Below are 18,268 nucleotides of genomic sequence, written 5' to 3'. Positions count from 1 at the left end.
CTCTGATTGGGGCGATTCATGCCCAAAAAAGGCTGCAAAAATAGGGTTGCGAAGTATAAAAGCCCAAGTTGTGCAAACCACTAAGGTATAACAAATACCTGCAATGAGAATTCAAAATAAAAAAGGTGTCACTGGAACAACAGCGGCAATTTTTATAAAAACGGGAGACTCGGGTGAAGAGTTAACGGCACAGTGATTTCTAGCCGGGAATGGCTCACTCAGTACAAGGAAATTCAATTCCTCACCAGATATGCGACCGTAGCCAGTTCGTAGATGATGGACTGAGCGCCCAATTCGACCACGCTGATCATGCCTTGGGGAGCACAGAGGAAGAAAAGGAGACGCAAAAGTATTATGAAGGAGAACTGAAAGCAGGTGAGTCATCAGAGGCCAAAAAGGAGGAGGCGGGAGATGCTGGTCTGTAGACTTAATGGCAGACGTGTGAATGGGTAGGAGGTGCTGGTCAATTGGACAAATCTCACTGTCTGCACCAACAAGAATGAATGAATGAATCTTTATTCGTGTCAGCCATCGGCCATAGCAGCAAAACAACAATATGGTATACAAAGCATAGAAATAAAAAGTTAATTATATAAAATACATTTTTGGGTTTTGAATCAATAGTCAAATAGCGGAACTTATTCCGATTGCCCCAGCTAAAAACCTTGCAACCTTTGCCGTCACCTGCTCATCTTGATGTGCCAAGAGAAAGGACCCTGGGGCAGTGGTTGGGCGACCCGGAATGGACAGCAAAAGAGGGGTGATAATCTCCTTCCTCAAGTCTCTATAAGGAGTGCAAGCCAGAAGGGCATGCGCCACCGATTCAGGACTGCCATCTCCACAGGGGCATAAGTGTTTTTCGTGTGGAATCTGTTGGAATTGTCTCTCGAGTCCAGGCGAGGACAATACATTCAATCTTGCGAGAGTAAAAGCGCGCCTATATTTTAGAATTGCTAGGTTATGCGGATTGGGTGGCCAGAGAGTCAAAATGGGAAGGTGGAAAATAGTCATGCCATGGGCAAAATTTCTTTATTGTGGCCAAGTTGTTCTGACGCTCAGTATCATTTAAAGGTAAAGGGTAAAGGGACCCCTGACCATTAGGTCCAGTTGTGGCCGACTCTGGGGTTGCGGCGCTCATCTCGCTTTATTGGCTGAGGGAGCCGGCGTACAGCTTCCAGGTCATGTGGCCAGCATGACAAAGCCACTTCTGGTGAACCAGAGCAGTGCACGGAAACACCATTTACCTTCCCGCCAAAGTGGTATCTATCTATCTACTTGCACTTTGATGTGCTTTCGAACTGCTAGGTTGGCAGGAGCAGGGACCGAGCAACGGGAGCTCACCCCATTGCGGGGATTCGAACCGCCAACCTTCTGATCTGCTGGCCCTAGGCTCTGTGGTTTGACCCACAGCGCCACCCGCGTCCCTCTTCGGTATCATTTAGGCGCTGACAAATTAGACCGATAGCTTTACTAAAACCCAAAGCGAGTAGCTGTTGTGGTGATAAACCACAAGAGCGAAGCTTTGGATAGACAATTTTAGACTTGTGACAATCTTGTAGCGCATGGGATATTACACTAGGGGGATTTGAGTTTAGGAGAAGCCAATAGTTAAAGTGTCTTGTGACAGATCCGTAATTCTACTGAGGGAAGATTAGCCTCTGGGCGCAATGATGCGTTTGAGGCACCAGCAAGACTTGAGGGAACAGGGAGCCCGATCTGCGCTGCTCTGCAGTGCCGCCATTGGTCGTGGCGAGAAAGGGGTACTGCGGTTTGTTGACGTGGCATGGTACGAAGCAGGGGAATGGAGATACAGGACAGGGAAGCAGACAGAGACACGGCCTTAGCCTCATAGCCTCACCCGCCAGGAAGCTGCCGATCTCAAATGTCCACCACTCGATGCAAATCATCAGCATGCTGGGGAGGGCCAGGCGGACGAAGGAGCCCCACTCCTGCAAGCAGTCGAGCGTCCAGCCTGCAAGAACCAGCAGAAAGAGGCTTCCAAATTCCCGAAGCTTTGATTGGGCGCTTGTCACGTGACCCACCCTGACCTATCACTGCGAAGGGGCTCCCTTAAAAGGCTTTCCCCCCACCGCAGTCGCCCGCAAACTGCACAGGGCGTGGGAGTGCCAGGGGGGTTTCGTTCTCCCCTCCTTCCACGCCACCTTCTCAAAGGCAAAAATTTAAAAATAACCCCCAGGTTAATGCCTCGCAGAGAGCCCAGGGGTGGGTGTCACAGTTATAGCGCTGGACTAGGGACCTCGGAGGCCACAGTTCAAAACCCGACTCAGTCACTGGGTGATCCTTGGGCTGGCGGCTGTTTCTTAGCCTAGCCTACCTCACAGGGTTATTGAGAGGAAATAAAACGGGGGGGGGGGAGACAGAATGGCCTTCTTTGAGTTCCTTGGAGGAATGGTGGTATATCAATTTTAATAAAAAGCCATTGATGATAATAATAATAATAATAATAATAATAATAATAATAATAATAATAATGGGTACCCCTGCCCATCAGGGCCAGTCGTGACCGACTCTAGGGTTGTGCGCCCATCTCACTTAAGAGGCCGGGGGCCAGCGCTGTCCGGAGACACTTCCGGGTCACGTGGCCAGCGTGACTAAGCTGCATCTGGCGAGCCAGCACCAGCGCCGCACACGGAAACGCCGTTTACCTTCCCGCTATAAAGCGGTACCTATTTATCTACTTGCACTTTGACGCGCTTTTGAACTGCTAGGTGGGCAGGAGCTGGGACTGAACGATGGGAGCTCACCCCGCCGCGGGGATTCGAACCGCCGACCTTTCGATCGGCAGGTCCTAGGCTCTGTGGTTTAACCCACAGCACCACCCGCGTCCCAATAATAATAATAATAATAATAATAATAATAATAATAATAACCACCTCCCCAGGTCTCCTTGTGTATCTTCTTCCACCACACATACAGGAAGAGGAGGAGGGCCTGCAAATTCTGAGACAGCGTGTTGGCCCACGCAGAGCCCCTGTGAAACAGCGAGGGAAAATTGAAGCAAGTTAGGAGGAAGGAATAATTGAGAGAATGTCAGGTTCGATTTTTCTTTAGGCTGGTGGTCCTATTAACACGCTGCCATGTAGTTTTATGAGTGGGTGGCGGGGCTGGCAGCAGATTTCTTTGCAATCATGAGAACTAGAAACTTAGCTTTCATTTAAAAAAATGGGGAGGAGATAGTAGTAGTATTAATAATAATAATAATAAAATTTAGTTATACCCCGCCCTCCCCGGCCAAAACCGGGCTCAGAGCGGCTAACATCAAATATGTAACATATCACCATAAAATCAAGCAATCAGTTAAAATACATCCTAAAATCAAATCGGATTCAAAGTGAAATCTAATCAGATGACAACCCACAAATTAGGAACAGGGACCTTAAATGCACACAGATATGTGTGCCCGGGCCGTAACGCAGCAGATAAAACACTCCCACTGCCCCCGGTTGCGTAGCATTGAAATAAGCCAGCATGTCATAAAATCATAGAATTGTAGCGTGGGAAGGCACCCCAAAGGGCATCTAGTCTGACCCCGTCCACACCAAAATGGCTCACAGACTGGATATCAAAGAAGGAGGGTGTCAACAGCCTGTTGCTTTCCCTGTTGCAGAGGCAAGGGTGGGAAATGTTTTGGGGGTCGCAGCCCCGTGATATCCTGTAGGGCACGGGGTCACCATGAGCAAAACTTTCCCCAGCGATCTTACAAGTCTACGCAGGGACAAACCGGATCCCAAGCTGTCCAGGAATTTCTGTGTTAGCAACAAGACCTGAACCCTGAACCCCGAACTTACACCACTCCCAGGCCAAAGGAGTAAAGGAAGACGGTGTTCATGATCACGTTCAGGATATTGGCCACGACGCCCGTGATCACCTGGGGCAGGAGGATAGCCTGGGATCCAGGGGGGGAAAACAGGGAAAATTAAGCACACCGCCCCAGCCAGCCAGCCGGTTCCCACACCCAGGTAAGGCTCCCAGTTTGCATCTCCCCACCTCCCTCAACCGCCAAACCTTGGAGGAATTTCCCTCAGGCATGGATCCCTTTGGGGAAAGGTTGAGAAAAGATTTGGAAAGTCTCTCCAGCATCTCTCTCTGCCCCAGCCCCCCCAGCAGTCTTTAACGGTTCAAAATGTGCTTGACGGTGTTAGGTTGCTAAGAATAAATCAGACGAGAAGCTGGGAAAGGGCGCCTACCCTACCCCACTCCAAAAACACTAATAATAATAATAATAATAATAATAATAATAATAATAATTTATACGCCGCCCTCCCCAGCCAAGACCGGGCTCAGGGCAGCTAACACCAGGTATAAATCAATTGATTAAAATACAACTTAAAAACAAGATTAAAATGCAACGTTAGAATGCAGCCTCGTTTCAGTAGAAACGCGAATCAAAAACTTTTTGGGGATGAAAACGTCAAATCTTCACCAAGGCCAACTACCCAGACTGTCCAAAATGCCAAAGGAAATGTTTGCACAACCCCCTTGGCCCAGCAATGACCCCCCCGCAACCTCCCCATAAGCAGGCGAATGGGTCCATACCTGGCTTTGCAAGTAGCGGGTTTGTAGCTGATAGATGAAAGCTGCCTGGAAAGGGTGGGGGAAAATAAACCACAAAACCGTGTTGGATTAGATTTCTTTCGGCGGCAGCTTGTCTCAAGCAACTGGGCCCCAAAGAGTCCTTTGCCCTTGCCCCAGATGATTCCCAGCATTCCCAGTTAATTCCCAGTTTGGACTGGGATGCCACAGAGCATGTCAGCAGATTAGCCCAGGGCAGGGGTCTGCAACCTTTAAGACAAAAAGAGCCACTTGGACCCATTTCCAAAGAAAAAACAACAACTGGGAGCCGCAAAACCATTGCGACATTTAAAACAAATATATCTCCGGAGCCACGATCTGACAGCGGGCGGGAAGGTGACGTCGGGACGGTGCGTGTCTAACGCACGCACCGCCCCCATGCAACGTCACAGCCAGTACAGCGTCCGCCACAGTGAGGAGTGTCGGGGCGCATAATGCGCCTCCTCCCCTCGCTAGTATCCGCCCCGGAGCCACAGCAAAGATGTAAAAGAGCCACATGCGGCTCCAGAGCCGCGGGTTGCAGACCCCTGGCCCAGGGGGACCTCTCTCACCTCCTGTTCTCTAGGAGGCCAAACAAATACCCCAGTGGGAAGGCCCTAAGCAGGATTCGAACTCTCCACCCTCTTGCAATTGCCGGCAGCTGCCTCCGACCGCAGAGACGGATCATAGGTGTCATGGCCCATCGACAGCATTGCCCTCCCTGGATTTGCCTGCTTCCAAACAGCCATGACAGGGACACGGGTGGTGCTGTGGGTTAAACCACAGAGCCTAGGGCTTGCCGATCAGAAGGTCAGCGGTTCGAATCCCCGCGACGGGGTGAGCTCCTGTTGCTCGGTCCCAGCTCCTGCCAACCTAGCAGTTCGAAAGCACATCAAAGTGCAAGTAGATAAATAGGTACAGCTCCGGCGGGGTAAACGGCGTTTCCGTGCGCTGCTCTGGTTCGCCAGAAGCGGCTTTGTCATGCTGGCCACATGACCCAGAAGCTGTACGCCGGCTCTCTCAGCCAATAAAGCGAGATGAGCGCCGCAGCCCCAGAGTCGGCCACGACTGGACCTAATGGTCAGGGGTCCCTTTACCTTTAAATAGCCATGACCCGCAAACCTCAAAATCCTGCTGTGCATTTTGACTTGCTTTCGGAAGCTGCCCAGAACTATGTGGGAAAACTCCGGGGTGTGAATCTGTTTCTAAATGAAGGACTAACATCCGAGCCCCACCTCTAAGACACAGCTTCCTGAAGCGAATTTAAGGCACTTCTGAAATCTCAATTGTTTTAATTGCAAGTGTAAACGGGAACAAGGAATCTGGGGTGTGCAGAGAGGAAAGAAGGGGAGGTTTTTTATTTTTAAAAAAACAACAACACTTACTGGGAGTGCTGGAATAAATATCATCACGTAAACCTGAGTCAACCTGCAATGAAAGACATCAACAGAAATTTTATTTTTCTTCCCAGGCACAGCGGATAGGAACTTAACGGGTTCATTGGTTGCATCGGAAGCTCACAGGTCTAAGAGAATCCAAAGCAGGGATTTAACTCTGCAGATAGTTATCCAGAGGTAGACTGCTCTCAGATCTGGAGGCTCCAGTTCATGCCATTACAGTATTCATCCGTCTATCATTCCGTTTATAGTTCACCTTGTCCTCCGAGGAGCTTGAAGTGGTGTGCACGGTTCTTCTCCCCTCCCTCTTTAAGCCTCACAACAACCCTCAGGGTAGGTTTATAGCAGGCTTCTTCAACCTTGGCCCTCCAGGTGTTTTTGGCCTACAACTCCCATGATCCCTAGCTAGCAGGACCAGTGGTCAGGGATGATGGGAACTGTAGTCTCAAAACAGCTGGAGGGCCGAGGTTGAGGAAGCCTGGTTTATAGCTAAAGCAAACCAATCTTCTAACTTTCAACATGTTGAAATATACATTTTTTAAAAAACCAGAAGCATTTTTACTTGGTATTATAGGTCAGGACATCGATAGGCAAGATGTCAAACTGTTTTTATATGCAACAACAGCGGCAAGAGTATTGTTAGCCCAGAAATGTAAGCAAGAAGAAATTCCGACGAAAGAAGAATGGCAGACAAAATTAATGGACTATGCAGAATTGGACAAAATGACAGGAAGGATTCGAAACCTGCGGAACCAGAGATTTGCAGAAGATTGGAAGAAGTATATGAATTATTTGAAGAGCAACTGTAATCAACAAATTACGCTAGTAGGACTACAATTAGTTTTTTAAGGAGAAATATATGAAGTGTTACAAAGTAGAAAAAGATAGAGATATTGGTTATGAGTTTGAAATGTAATAAGGAAGATAAGAAATGCATACTGAGAGATTAGATTGGAAAATTTTCAGACAGGATTGATGGAAGTCAAAAATTTGAATAAGATGTAAAAGTATGTTTAATTACTGTTGACAATATAAGTTAAAAAAAACTAATAAAAAATTATAATAAACCCCCCCCCAACCCAAAACCAATCTTCAGGTTTTTTTGTGACCGGGAGAGGAGAAGTTCTGAAAATGTTTTTGTTTTTTTTAATCAGGTGTTTCTGCTCACCTGAAGGCTGGTTTGAGGTCCTGAAGATGTCTCTTGAGAAAGAGAGAGAGAGGGAGAGAGAGGGAGTTCTCAAAGCCCAGGAAGGGGAGCAGAGATTTAAGCCCCGCATGTGAGAACAGAAGGGAGCGATCGCAGGAAGTGCAGAATTATGTATGTCCTGAAAAAACGAATTACTCAAAAGCACAAACCGGCTACAAACTGGGGATCAGCTCTTTTTAAGTTCCTAGCCCTTAAGGACGCAAAGACCAAACTTGTGCTGAAGTGTCAGATTGTAAAAAAAACCCCAAAAGATTCTGGGAAAGGCGAATTTTTCAGATTGATGGGAGGCTGACCTTATCACTTTGCCCAGCTTCCTTCCAGATTCTCAGGACAGCTAGAAGAGGTTAAATCAAGCTCATTAAACAGTACAGGTGTGAGCATCCTTGCTCAAAAGTAGGTTGCTCTGAGTAGGACTAGCGCTCTAGCAAGTGTTAAGGACCGCAGCCCTTGGGGCCTTGCACAGTGGCACAGTTTTGCTTCAGAACCTGTGCTTTATAATAATAATAATTTATTACTTATACCCCAGCCACTCTGGGCGGCTGCCAACAGAACATAAAAAACACGATAAAACATCAAACGTTAAAAACTTCCCTAAACAGGGCTGCCTTCAGATGTCTTCTAAAAGTCAGATAGTTGTTTATTTCCTTGACATCTGGTGGGAGGACGTTCCACAGGGCGGGTGCCACTACCGAGAAGGCCCTCTGCCTGGTTCCCTGTAACCTCACTTCTCACAGGGAGGGAACCGCCAGAAGGCCCTCGGAGCTGGACCTCAGTGTCTGGGCTGAACGATGGGGGTGGAGACGCTCCTTCAGATATACTGGACCGAGGCGTTTAGGGCTTTTAAAGTCAGCACCAACACTTTGAATTGTGCTGGGAAACGTCCCGGGAGCCAATGTAGGACTTTCAAAACCGGTGTTATGTGGTCTCGGCGGCCGCTCCCAGTCACCAGTCTAGCTGCCGCATTCTGGATTAGTTGCAGTTTCCGAGTCACAGCCCCACGTAGAGCCTGTTGCAGTAGTCCAAGCAGGAGATAACTAGAGCAAAGAGCCTCGGCAGAGGAGTTTTCCAGTTTTACTTGCCGCTCACGTAAAGGCTGGAAAACCTTAAGGACTAGGAGCTTGGAACTGATTTGGAAAACAGTGTCAGGAGACGGGAAGAGGGAAGAGGTTTGAGGAAAAGCTGCAAAGGGTGGATCACAGCTCCCCACTCCCCACCCCCTCCTAAGATGTTTGCTGTAAAGGTGTGTGCGCATTTGCATGCAAGGAGCGAAAGCAACTAACCTGGAGACTTCTGGGTCCTGCCTGCAGAGAAGCAAGATCTGCTCCGTGTTGATGAAGAAGGCCCAGCAGGGGAAACAGAAGAGGAGCAGGATGAGGATCCCCCGTTGCAGGATGGTTCCCACGCGCTTCACGTTCTTGCTCCCGTACGTCTGATTTTTTAAAAAAGCAGGAAAGCAAACATTAAATCAGCCGCTGCTCCTTGCACCGCTGCAAAGCTTTGCCCAATTTTGGCTGTTATTCACTCAGGGGAAGGGGAGAAACTTGGGGATTAGGATGAAACCCTCCAGGCATCCCTGATAAGAGGCGAGGTGGCCTCCTCAAGAACCTATTGCACCCCTCTCCGGGTGTGCCATGTGGCATGGTGGTTAGAGCCCTTGCTTTGCAAGCAGAAGCTGTGAGGTTCAATAATAATACAGCGGTACCTCGGGTTACAGACGCTTCAGGTTACAGACTCCGCTAACCCAGAAATATTACCTCGGGTTAAGAACTTTGCTTCAGGATGAGAACAGAAATCGTGCTGTGGTGGCGCGGCGGCAGCAGGAGGCCCCATTAGCTAAAGTGGTGCTTCAGGTTAAGAACAGTTTCAGGTTAAGAACGGACCTCCGGAACGAATTAAGTACTTAACCCGAGGTACCACTGTAATTTTATTATTTGTGTCCCAGCCACTCTGGGCAGCTTCCAACAAAATATAAAAACACAGTAAGACATACGCCCAACGTTTAAAACTTCCCCGTACGGGGAAATATGATCCTTGGCATCTTGAGGGTTTTTTAAAAGATAGATAGATAGATAATTTATTGTCATTGTCCGTATATACACAGTATGCACAGCAACGAAAATCAAACACCCACCCAAAGACCGGATACACATATACATTTGCACGTATCTCCGAGCTCTCATCCTATTTGGTCATAATCTATAAATCTATAAAACATACACAGTCTAGAATATAGCATGACCTATTAAAAGCATAACATAAACTAAAACCTATCTCATTCCTTCCTCTCCCTACTTACTAAACCTTGCAACTGGCCCTGAGATCATTATTTAGTGCAATCAGAGCTCTTGGATAGAAACTATTCAGAAGGCGTGTGGATCAGTTAGCCAGGTGATGGGGGGGAAAGAGCCTAGGGAGCTGCTGCCAACCAGAGCAGGGAATACTGGGCTAGGTGGGTAGAAGAAGTCAGACGTGGTACTGAGGAGCTCCCTATGCGGTGTCCAGACATACCTGGGACATGAGAGTGTCACACACAGATGCCAAGCCAGTGCCCACGGAAATGCCAATCACATTGATGACCTGGGAGGCAGGAGTGATGAGAGAGAAAGGTAGAGAGGGAAGGTGTTAAGGTCATGCAGAAAGTCCCGGGTTCGGACCCCAACGGCATCTCCAGCTACAACTGGGAACGCCCCCTGCCCGAAACTCTGGAGAGCTGCTGCCAGCCAGTGCAGACAACACTAGATAGGCCATTGCCCCAGCTCAGGATATATGACAGCTTCCTGGGTTCCTAACGAAATCAGCTCCCATTGTTCAGAACCATGCGGAGCTGCCACTTGACTCTTAAGATCAGAGTTCCAGGTTCGGCATGTCCGCCATTTCTAGGTAGGGCTGAAACCTCGGCGGGCGGCTGCTGCCAGTCAGTACAGGCAGTGCTGAGGCAGATGCCCCCTTGGCGCGACTCGGCGCCAGCAGCTTCCTGCGTTCCTCTTGAAATCAGAACCATGAGGACTGGGATCTTGGCTCTGCTTTTAGCAAGAGGGGCTGCAGCTCGAAGGTGGAGCATTTGCCCCAGCTCTCAGGGAGCGGGGCAGCCCAGGGGTCTGGCTGAGCGCAAGGCAGCTCTTGCGGGACAGGGCCTTACGTACCGATACAGCGAGGGTGACGGCATCCAGCTCAACTTTGCCCAGGTGGCCACAGAAGATGGAGCTCACCACGCTGATCAGGAAGCCCAGAAGCTGCGCCACGAACTAAGGAGGAAGGGTAAGGGGTGAGCGCATCCCATCGCCATGCACACAATTAAACTGCGGAACTCAGTCCTGCAGGAGGCGGTGGCGGCAGTGGTGTGGCATGGGGCAGCTGCCCGGGGCACAAAATTCTTCTTTTTTACATAATTTTTATTAAATTTTCTGTTTTACAATATTCATTTAAACAACCTTAAAATATCAGTCGCTTCCCTTCTTCTCTTTCGTTTCACATAACGTAAATCCCTGCATATTTTATATTCTCAGGGGCGCAAAATTTCAGAAGGCAAAAAAGAAGTGGTAATAATGAATAAAAACATAGCTTGCCCTCCCCCTTGTTGCATAAATCTGTGCCACGGGCCCCTAGGGTCATCTAGGCCAACCTGCTACAACGTGCTAACCACCTGCAATTAATAATAATAATAATAATAATAATAATAATAATAATAATAATAATAATAATATTATATTTATACCCCACCCTCCCCAGGCAAGACAGGGCTCAGGGTGGCTAACACCCAATGTAAAACAAATTGATTGAAATACAACTTAAAAACGAGATTAAAATACAACATTAAAACACAACATTAAAACATTAAAATACAGTCTCAATACTCCAAGCCTCAATACTCTCGCTCAAAAAAAATCTCCCTGTGTTCACGTGAGTAGATTAAGGAGACGATTTAGGTGGTGGCTGGTTGCCGGGGTGCCCTCTGCAAGCTTTGGAAAGATTCCCACATGGGTAGATCACTGAGCTGTTGCCCCTTCGTCCCAGCCTATCGGCAGTCTGTGCCAATGCTATCTGCCTTGCCCCGGGCACTGGCAACCCACGCTGCGTCACTGAGTGGCAGCCACTAACTCAGACACCTATAAAAGAAGCTTAGCCACGTTTGCGGAGGTTAAGTCTCTCTGTTGCCACTAGCCATGGTGGTTCTGCTCTGCTTCTGTGGTTGGAGTCAGCAGTGTACAAGCCACAGGCTCTCGCACCCGCGTCCTGCTCGAGGTCTTCCTATTGGGGGGGCATCTGCTGGACATCACTATGTGAACAGGCCGCCTCCCCACCTTCCGAACGCAAGGTCTCGGCACACGGAACAACCCCGGGTGTTTTGTCACACAGATGCTAGCTTTCTACCTGCAGGGAGTCTGCAATGTTCTTCCAAAAAATGGTTCCCAAAAATTTCCATCCCCCCCTCGCGGCTCGCAGGACCTCTCCCGTGTGTCTTGGCCCTGTGGAGTTTGAACTGGCTTTTGGTTCCAGGAACCGGGGCCCGATCCAAAGCGGTGTTTTCTTGTACTTGGGGAAGAGCGCCAAGAGAAGCTGAACAGATCCCAACAAGCACAGCGTACGCGAAGCTCGCGCTACCCCAGGGCAGCAATCTTTCACCCTGACAAGGATCTGGGAGGGGAAAGAGAAAATAAGCGTTTTGTTTCCTGCCCTGCGATGGCGAAGAGAGGTTTATGACAGCAGTCCTCTAATCCTGGACATGCCCTGACACAAATATGTGGATTTTTGGGGGAGGGTGGGGGGAAGTAGAGAAGAGGCAACATACTGTTAGCTGAATGGCCCAATCCGGAACACGTCAATAGAGAGACCCAGCAGAGGACAAGAAAAACAATATTAAAAAGTCAGATCCTTGGATCCTGTAGCCGAAGGATCAGTGTTCCTACTATTTCCAGAGTTCAGGCGCTGTGTGGAGTTGCAAAATACTCCCCCCAATTTTAAGGTGACCCAAAAACATCTCAGTGAAGACTAAGTGTGCTTGGTGATCCTGATAGACTGTTGGGAGAAGGGGAAAAGGGAGTAGAGCTCAGTGATAAGAGCATCTGTTTGAACTCAGTCCTGGGTTCGATTTTCGGCATCACCAGATAGGACTGGGGAAAGACTCTGTGCCTAAAACTCTGGAGAGCTGCTGCTGGTCAGTGTGGACAGTACTGTGCTGGATGGACCAAAGGGTCAAGTCATCACAAGGCAGCTTCCTAAGTTCTCATGGGGGTGGGGAGAGAGGGGCTAGAATCTGGAAGAGCAGCACTTCATGCTGCAACATTTTATCGCAGCGCACATTTGTCCTGTTCCTGCCCCCTCAGCTAGGATTGAACCTGGGACTTTTTATGCAAAGCATGTGCTCAAGGAACAAGTCAGACCGTCAGACACACACAAACCCTCAACCCCAGGGCATGAAAGTCTCAAGAGGTGCCATTATCTGGCAGCAAAGAACTTCCGACCCAAAGTCAGATGCTTGCAAGATGGACAATGAACAAAAGGCTATTTGGGATTGAAGGAACGGATCCCTCTCCCCCTGTTCCAGAGGGACAGGACAGCTGATCCAAACATAAGATCACTCACACTCACACACACACACACACACACACACACACTTTAAAGTTCAGCATGCACAAGTCCCCAGGTTCTTTCATTCTTCCTTTTTAAGAAAAATGTTGTGATCTGCCAAGCAAATTCAAATTTCTAAGTCTACATTTGTTGTACAGTGGTACCTCGGGTTACATACGCTTCAGGTTACATAGGCTTCAGGTTACAGACTCCCCTAACCCAGAAATATTACCTCTGATTAAGAACTTTGCTTCAGGATGAGAACAGTAATCGCGTGGCGGCAGCTGGAGGCCCCATTAGCTAAAGTGGTGCTTCAGGTTAATAACAGTTTCAGGTTAAGAACGGACCTCCGGAACAAATTAAGTACGTAACCAGAGGTACCACTGTATATCCTTTTAGCCGAGTTAATTTCATGCGGATATATTTGCCGTGCTGGACCACACGCAAACAAACAAATCTGAATCTACGGCCCAGAGCATTTTGCAAGGCTCCTTTGCAAGATAACCAAAATAAGCAGGCCTCCCAGGATCTGAGCAAGCTCCAGCCCCAGAGATCTTTGCAAGCAGTGGGGGAGGCGGGGGCCACGGATCGAAGGACACAAGCCTTCCAGGATCCGAACAGACAGGCCAGCAAGCAGCTGCCTGCAAAACCTCAGGTCCCTGGCAAACAATCCAAAGAAAAGCTGGTGGACAACTCAGTTCTAGGCCCTCCTTGTAAAAGTTGCAAGAACTCTGTTGCTTTGCCAGCGGAGCGGAAATCGAGCATCGGAACAGCCAACGCCAATATTAGACTAAGAGGCGACCGAGCAGAATAATAAAATATGGGAGTTTCAGTGTTTTTATTTTAGAAGAAAAGAAAAGAAAAAGTGAGATGTCATTGTGTGGCCCACCAAACGTATTTTTTAAAAATGTTTTAAATTATTGTTTTGAGTTCTTTTTACTGATAACATTTTAGCTCTTTTGTAAACCGTTTTGAGGTGGGGTTTTTCTTTTCCAATCAGGCAGCGTGAAAATTTCAGGAAGTAGTTGCTTGGCAAGAGGGACTGAACCAATCTGGAAACGGAAGCTCCGTGAGGGAAACTGGGCCAACTCCTAATAATCCCCAGCCCCCTTAACAAACTACAGTTCCCAGAGTCCTTTGGGGGAAGCCATGACTGGGGGAAGTACTAAACAGCCTCAGTCCTGTATACCTGAAGGAGCATCCTCACCCCCATCATTCAGCCCGGACACTGAGATCCAGCGCCGAGGGCCTTCTGGCAGTTCCCTCATTGCAAGAAGTGAGGTTACAGGGAAACAGACAGAGGGCCTTCTCGGTGGTGGCACCCGCCCTGTGGAACACCCTCCCATCAGATGTCAAGGAAATAAGCAGCTATCTTATCTTTCAAAGACATCTGAAGGCAGCCCTGTTTAGGGAAGTTTTTAATATTTAACGCTGTATTGTTTTTAACACTCGATTGGGAGCCGCCCAGAGTGGCTGGGGAAACTCAGCCAGATGGGCAGGGTATAAATATATTATTATTGTTGTTGTTTAGTCATTTAGTCGTGTCCGCCTCTTTGTGACCCCCTGGACCAGAGCACGCCAGGCACTCCTGTCTTCCACTGCCTCCCACAGTTTGGTCAAACTCATGCTGGTGGCTTCGAGAACACTGTCCAACCATCTCGTCCTCTGTCGTCCCCTTCTCCTTGCGCCCTCCATCTTTCCCAACATCAGGGTCTTTTCCAGGGAGTCTTCTCTTCTCATGAGGAGGCCAAAGTCTTGGAGCCTCAGCTTTAGGATCTGTCCTTCCAGTGAGCACTCAGGGCTGATTTCCTTCAGAATGGAGAGGTTTGATTTTCTTGCAGTCCATGGGACTCTCAAGAGTCTCCTCCAGCACCAGAATTCAAAAGCATCCATTCTTCGGCAATCAGCCTTCTTTATGGTCCAGCTCTCACTTCCATACATCACTACTGGGAAAACCATAGCTTTAACTATACGGACCTTTGTTGGCAAGGTGATGTCTCTGCTTTTTAAGATGCTGTTATTATTATTAAAAGCTTATCATGAGTCCAGTGTGTGATGCAGCAGCAAAAAAAGGTAATGCTATTCTTGACTGCATCAACAGAAGGAGTCTAATGTGCGGATCAAGGGAAGGAATAATCTGACCCTATTCTGCTTTGGTCAGACCACACCTGGAATACTGTGTCCAGTTCTGGGCACCCCAATTTAAGAAGGATGTTGACAAGCTGGAAGGTGGGCAGAGGAGGGAGACCAAGATGATCAAGGGTCTGGAAACCAAGCCTGATGAGGAGTGGCTGAAGGAGCTGGGTATGTTTAGCCTGGAAAAGAGGAGACTGAGAGGAGATATGAGAGCCATCTTCAAATATCTTAAGGGCTGTCTCGTGGAAGATGGAGCATGCTTGTTTTCTCCTGCTCTGGGGGGGTAGGACCCGAACCACCGACTAAACATCAGGAAGAACTTTCTGACAGTAAGAGCTGTTCGACAGTTGAGATTTGTGCGGGTTGGACTAGATGACCCTAGGGGTCCCTTCCAACTCTATCATTCTATGTAAGTGGTATGATACAGCTTTAAATGCACTGTGAAGACGGGGGCTTTACTTTTGTACTATAGGCTGCACATTTCAGCCGTGCAGAAGCCAGAGGTTTTCGCACACATCTCGCCATCCAAGCAAACAAGTGGATTTTTTATTTTTTTACAGTTCAAGGACACATTCCAAACAGTTAAAGAACTCCAGAAAGGCAGGAAGTGTGGGGCGTGACCCAAGGAGAACATCAAGGGCCAGAAAGAGAGAGCAGAGGGCCGCATCCGGACCCCCAGGCCTGATATCCTACCACCCCTAATCTAGTCTAACCTTCCCCTCTCAATCCGGTGCAGGGATCTATAATGCAGGATAAACAATGTTTTCAGCTTTGCCTCGTGGTTTTATCCGGGTGGGTCTTGCTTATATTGTATTGTTCTGGTGCGAGAGGTCTGGCTAGGGGCCTGCCCTGAAAGACAGACTAGAAAATCTCTTTTTTTTAAAAAAAAAAAGCACTTTCGGTTCCACCGTGTGCCAATTTTCATGCAAAAATAAAGATTTTAAAAAACAGCCATTCACGTAAGGTTTCGTGCAAGAGGTCACAAGGCTGATCCGGAAAATGAAATGTGTACTTTAGTTTTTAGTGGGTCGTAAAAAAGGGCTCAGGGTGGGGTCTCTGGGCCCCAATAAGCTCAGACTTTGGACCCCCCCCCCACCTCCTTCCCTTATCAACTAGGGGCGAGTCCACCTTTGGGCAAGGACAAGATAGGGTGGGTCTCTTGAGACCACAGCTGTGGGGAAGACTTCCTGCTTTGCATGCAGAAGGTTCAGCCTCCAGTGGCATCTCCTGGTAGGGAATGTCCCCTAGCATGAAACTCTGGAGAGCTGCTGCCAGTCAGTGCAGACAACACTGGGTTAAATGGACCAATGAACTGACTCAGCTTAAGGCAGTTCAACTGAAATCAGCCCTTCCTTCAGAACCATGAGGACTGGAACCTTGTTCTGTTTTCAGAAGACGTAGTGCAGTTCTGTCTCTCAACTTCCTCCTTCCCCTCCTCTTCTTTCCTCTTCCCTTCCTGCTGCCTTTCCTCTATTCACCTCTCATTTCATTCTTTTCTTTTTCTCTGCCCTTCTCCCTCCCATTTTCTCATCCTTCATCCTTGTTCCATCCCACGCCTCCCATTTCACCTCCTGCGGGTTGCATCTACTCACTCAGAGTAGACCCATTGAAATGAAGGGGCACGGCTGACTCACCCATTCTGACCGGGTTAAGCTTGGTCAGAGACAACCCCATTACAATATTTCGTTCCGTCTTTCAAATAAAAATTATACACTGCTTGATTGTGAGAGGGAGAAACTCAGAGCAGTTTGGGAAAACAACGGAACAGTGAGATTTATCAGTAAAAAAAGTTAGAAACAATTATTTTAAAAAACAGAATTGGCGGTAAACGGAACACTAGATTAAAAGCCATTTCAGCTCTTCACATTTTTATTCCTCCCATTTCTCTCTCCTTCCCTCCCATTTTATTCTCCGCAGATCTCTCTCTGACCCATAGCTGTCAACTTTTCCCTTTTCTTGCAATGGAATCCTATTCGGAATAAGGGAATTTCCCTTTAAAAAGGGGAAACGTTGACAGCTATGCTCTGATCTCTCTTGAATTTCTCAGCCTCATTCATTGATCCTGACGATCATTCATCCTGCTGCTTCCGCCCGCACAACCACCCTGCGAGGCGGGCCATGGTTGCTCTAACCACTGCACCACCGCTGCCCCCCCCCCCCCAGATCGCGGTTCTCCTTCGGGTCCCCGCCCTCCCCGCCTGCCCTCCTTCCTCACCACGGGGCCGCCGATCTGGACCAGCTCGCGGGCCTCTCGCCAGGCGCCGACGGGGACGAGGCGGCGGAGGCTCCGGCCGCAGCAGGAGGGCGAGAGCGAGGGCGGTGGCGGCGGAGGAGGAGGCAGCGGCCGGATCTCCTGGGGCTCGTCCCCCTCGGCGCCTCGCTTCTCCTCCAGCCTCTGCATCGTCCTCCTCCCCGGCGGGGCGAGGGAGCAGCAGCGGCAGCGGCAGAAGCAGCAGCTCCGAGCGGCAGCGCCAACGGCCGCGCCGTCCAGCCCAGCCGAAGCATCGCTCCCCGGCGGCGGCCACGTGCAGCGCAGGCGGGCCAGGGGGGCGGGCGCGCGGAGGGGAATCCCCTTCCCCATTGGGCGGAGCCGGCGGTGACGCGCGCGCCGCGGGAGAGCGAGAGAGAGGGAGGGAAGGAAGGAGGGGGAACCCCCCGGACCCCCAAATCGGATGGGGGCGGGCGAGGTGGGGGGGGCTGCACCCGTCATTTTTATGAATGATTGCATATTTTGTTGTTGTTAATTAATTAATTACTTGCCCAGCCCTTCGCCCAGAGCAGGTCACAACCATTAAAACAAAATATGAAATAACGATTAGCAAATAGAAAATGTTGATTAAAGTTGATTTTCTATATTATTCGTATTAATTACCTGCCCTTCACCCTAAGGCCCCAGGGCACACCGCAACCATTAAAATACAATATTTAAATATCATTATCAAAGGAATGAATGAAGTTTATTATAATTGGTTTTATTTTTATTATTATCAATATTAATTTACTGCTATTCACCATAAAGTCCCTGGGCAGGTCACAACAATCAAAATGCAATACTAAATAACCATTATTAAATGTAAAAACAAAATTTAAAAAATTCCTTCCAGTAGCACCTTAGAGACCAACTAAGTTTGTTATTGGTATGAGCTTTCTGAAGAAGTGTGCATGCACATGAAAGCTCATACCAATAACAAACTTAGCTGGTCTCTAAGGTGCTACTGGAAGGAATTTTTAAAATTTTGTTTTGTCTACGGCAGACCCACACGACTACCTACCTGTAATTAGAATTATTAAATGTATGAATAGAAATTACTATGAAATTAAATTAAATTTATTGTTCATATTCATATTCCCTGTCCTTTCCTCCAAGGAGTTTGAGGCAGCATGAGTT

General features: G+C 48.5%; 1 protein-coding gene across 2 annotated transcripts in view; it reads right to left on the bottom strand.

The window, feature by feature from the left end:
- LOC309520238 (multidrug and toxin extrusion protein 2-like) overlaps positions 1-17,384 on the bottom strand; it is a 28,254-nt gene extending 10,870 nt beyond the window's left edge. Inside the window, exons 1-10 of one of the 2 annotated variants that reach the window (XM_082201814.1) lie at positions 17,096-17,384; positions 10,320-10,421; positions 9,685-9,753; positions 8,457-8,605; positions 5,958-6,000; positions 4,558-4,602; positions 3,810-3,907; positions 2,895-2,992; positions 1,859-1,972; positions 246-313 (exon numbers count right to left, since the gene is read on the bottom strand). In XM_082201814.1, coding sequence (XP_082057940.1) covers positions 246-313; positions 1,859-1,972; positions 2,895-2,992; positions 3,810-3,907; positions 4,558-4,602; positions 5,958-6,000; positions 8,457-8,605; positions 9,685-9,753; positions 10,320-10,421; positions 17,096-17,281 — 972 coding nt within the window. In that variant the 5' untranslated portion in view covers positions 17,282-17,384. Of the gene's footprint in view, positions 1-245; positions 314-1,858; positions 1,973-2,894; positions 2,993-3,809; positions 3,908-4,557; positions 4,603-5,957; positions 6,001-8,456; positions 8,606-9,684; positions 9,754-10,319; positions 10,422-11,019; positions 11,489-17,095 lie in introns of those variants that run through there. The other variant, XM_082201815.1, reaches the window with a different exon arrangement.
- Positions 17,385-18,268: the final 884 nt, after the last annotated feature.

This window comes from Podarcis vaucheri (assembly GCF_965113315.1).
Source record: "Podarcis vaucheri genome assembly, chromosome: 15".
In the NCBI taxonomy this organism is placed as follows: Eukaryota; Metazoa; Chordata; class Lepidosauria; order Squamata; family Lacertidae; genus Podarcis; species Podarcis vaucheri.
The sequence above is the reverse complement of the archived record's forward strand: the minus strand, read 5'-3'. Positions and strand labels throughout refer to the sequence as shown.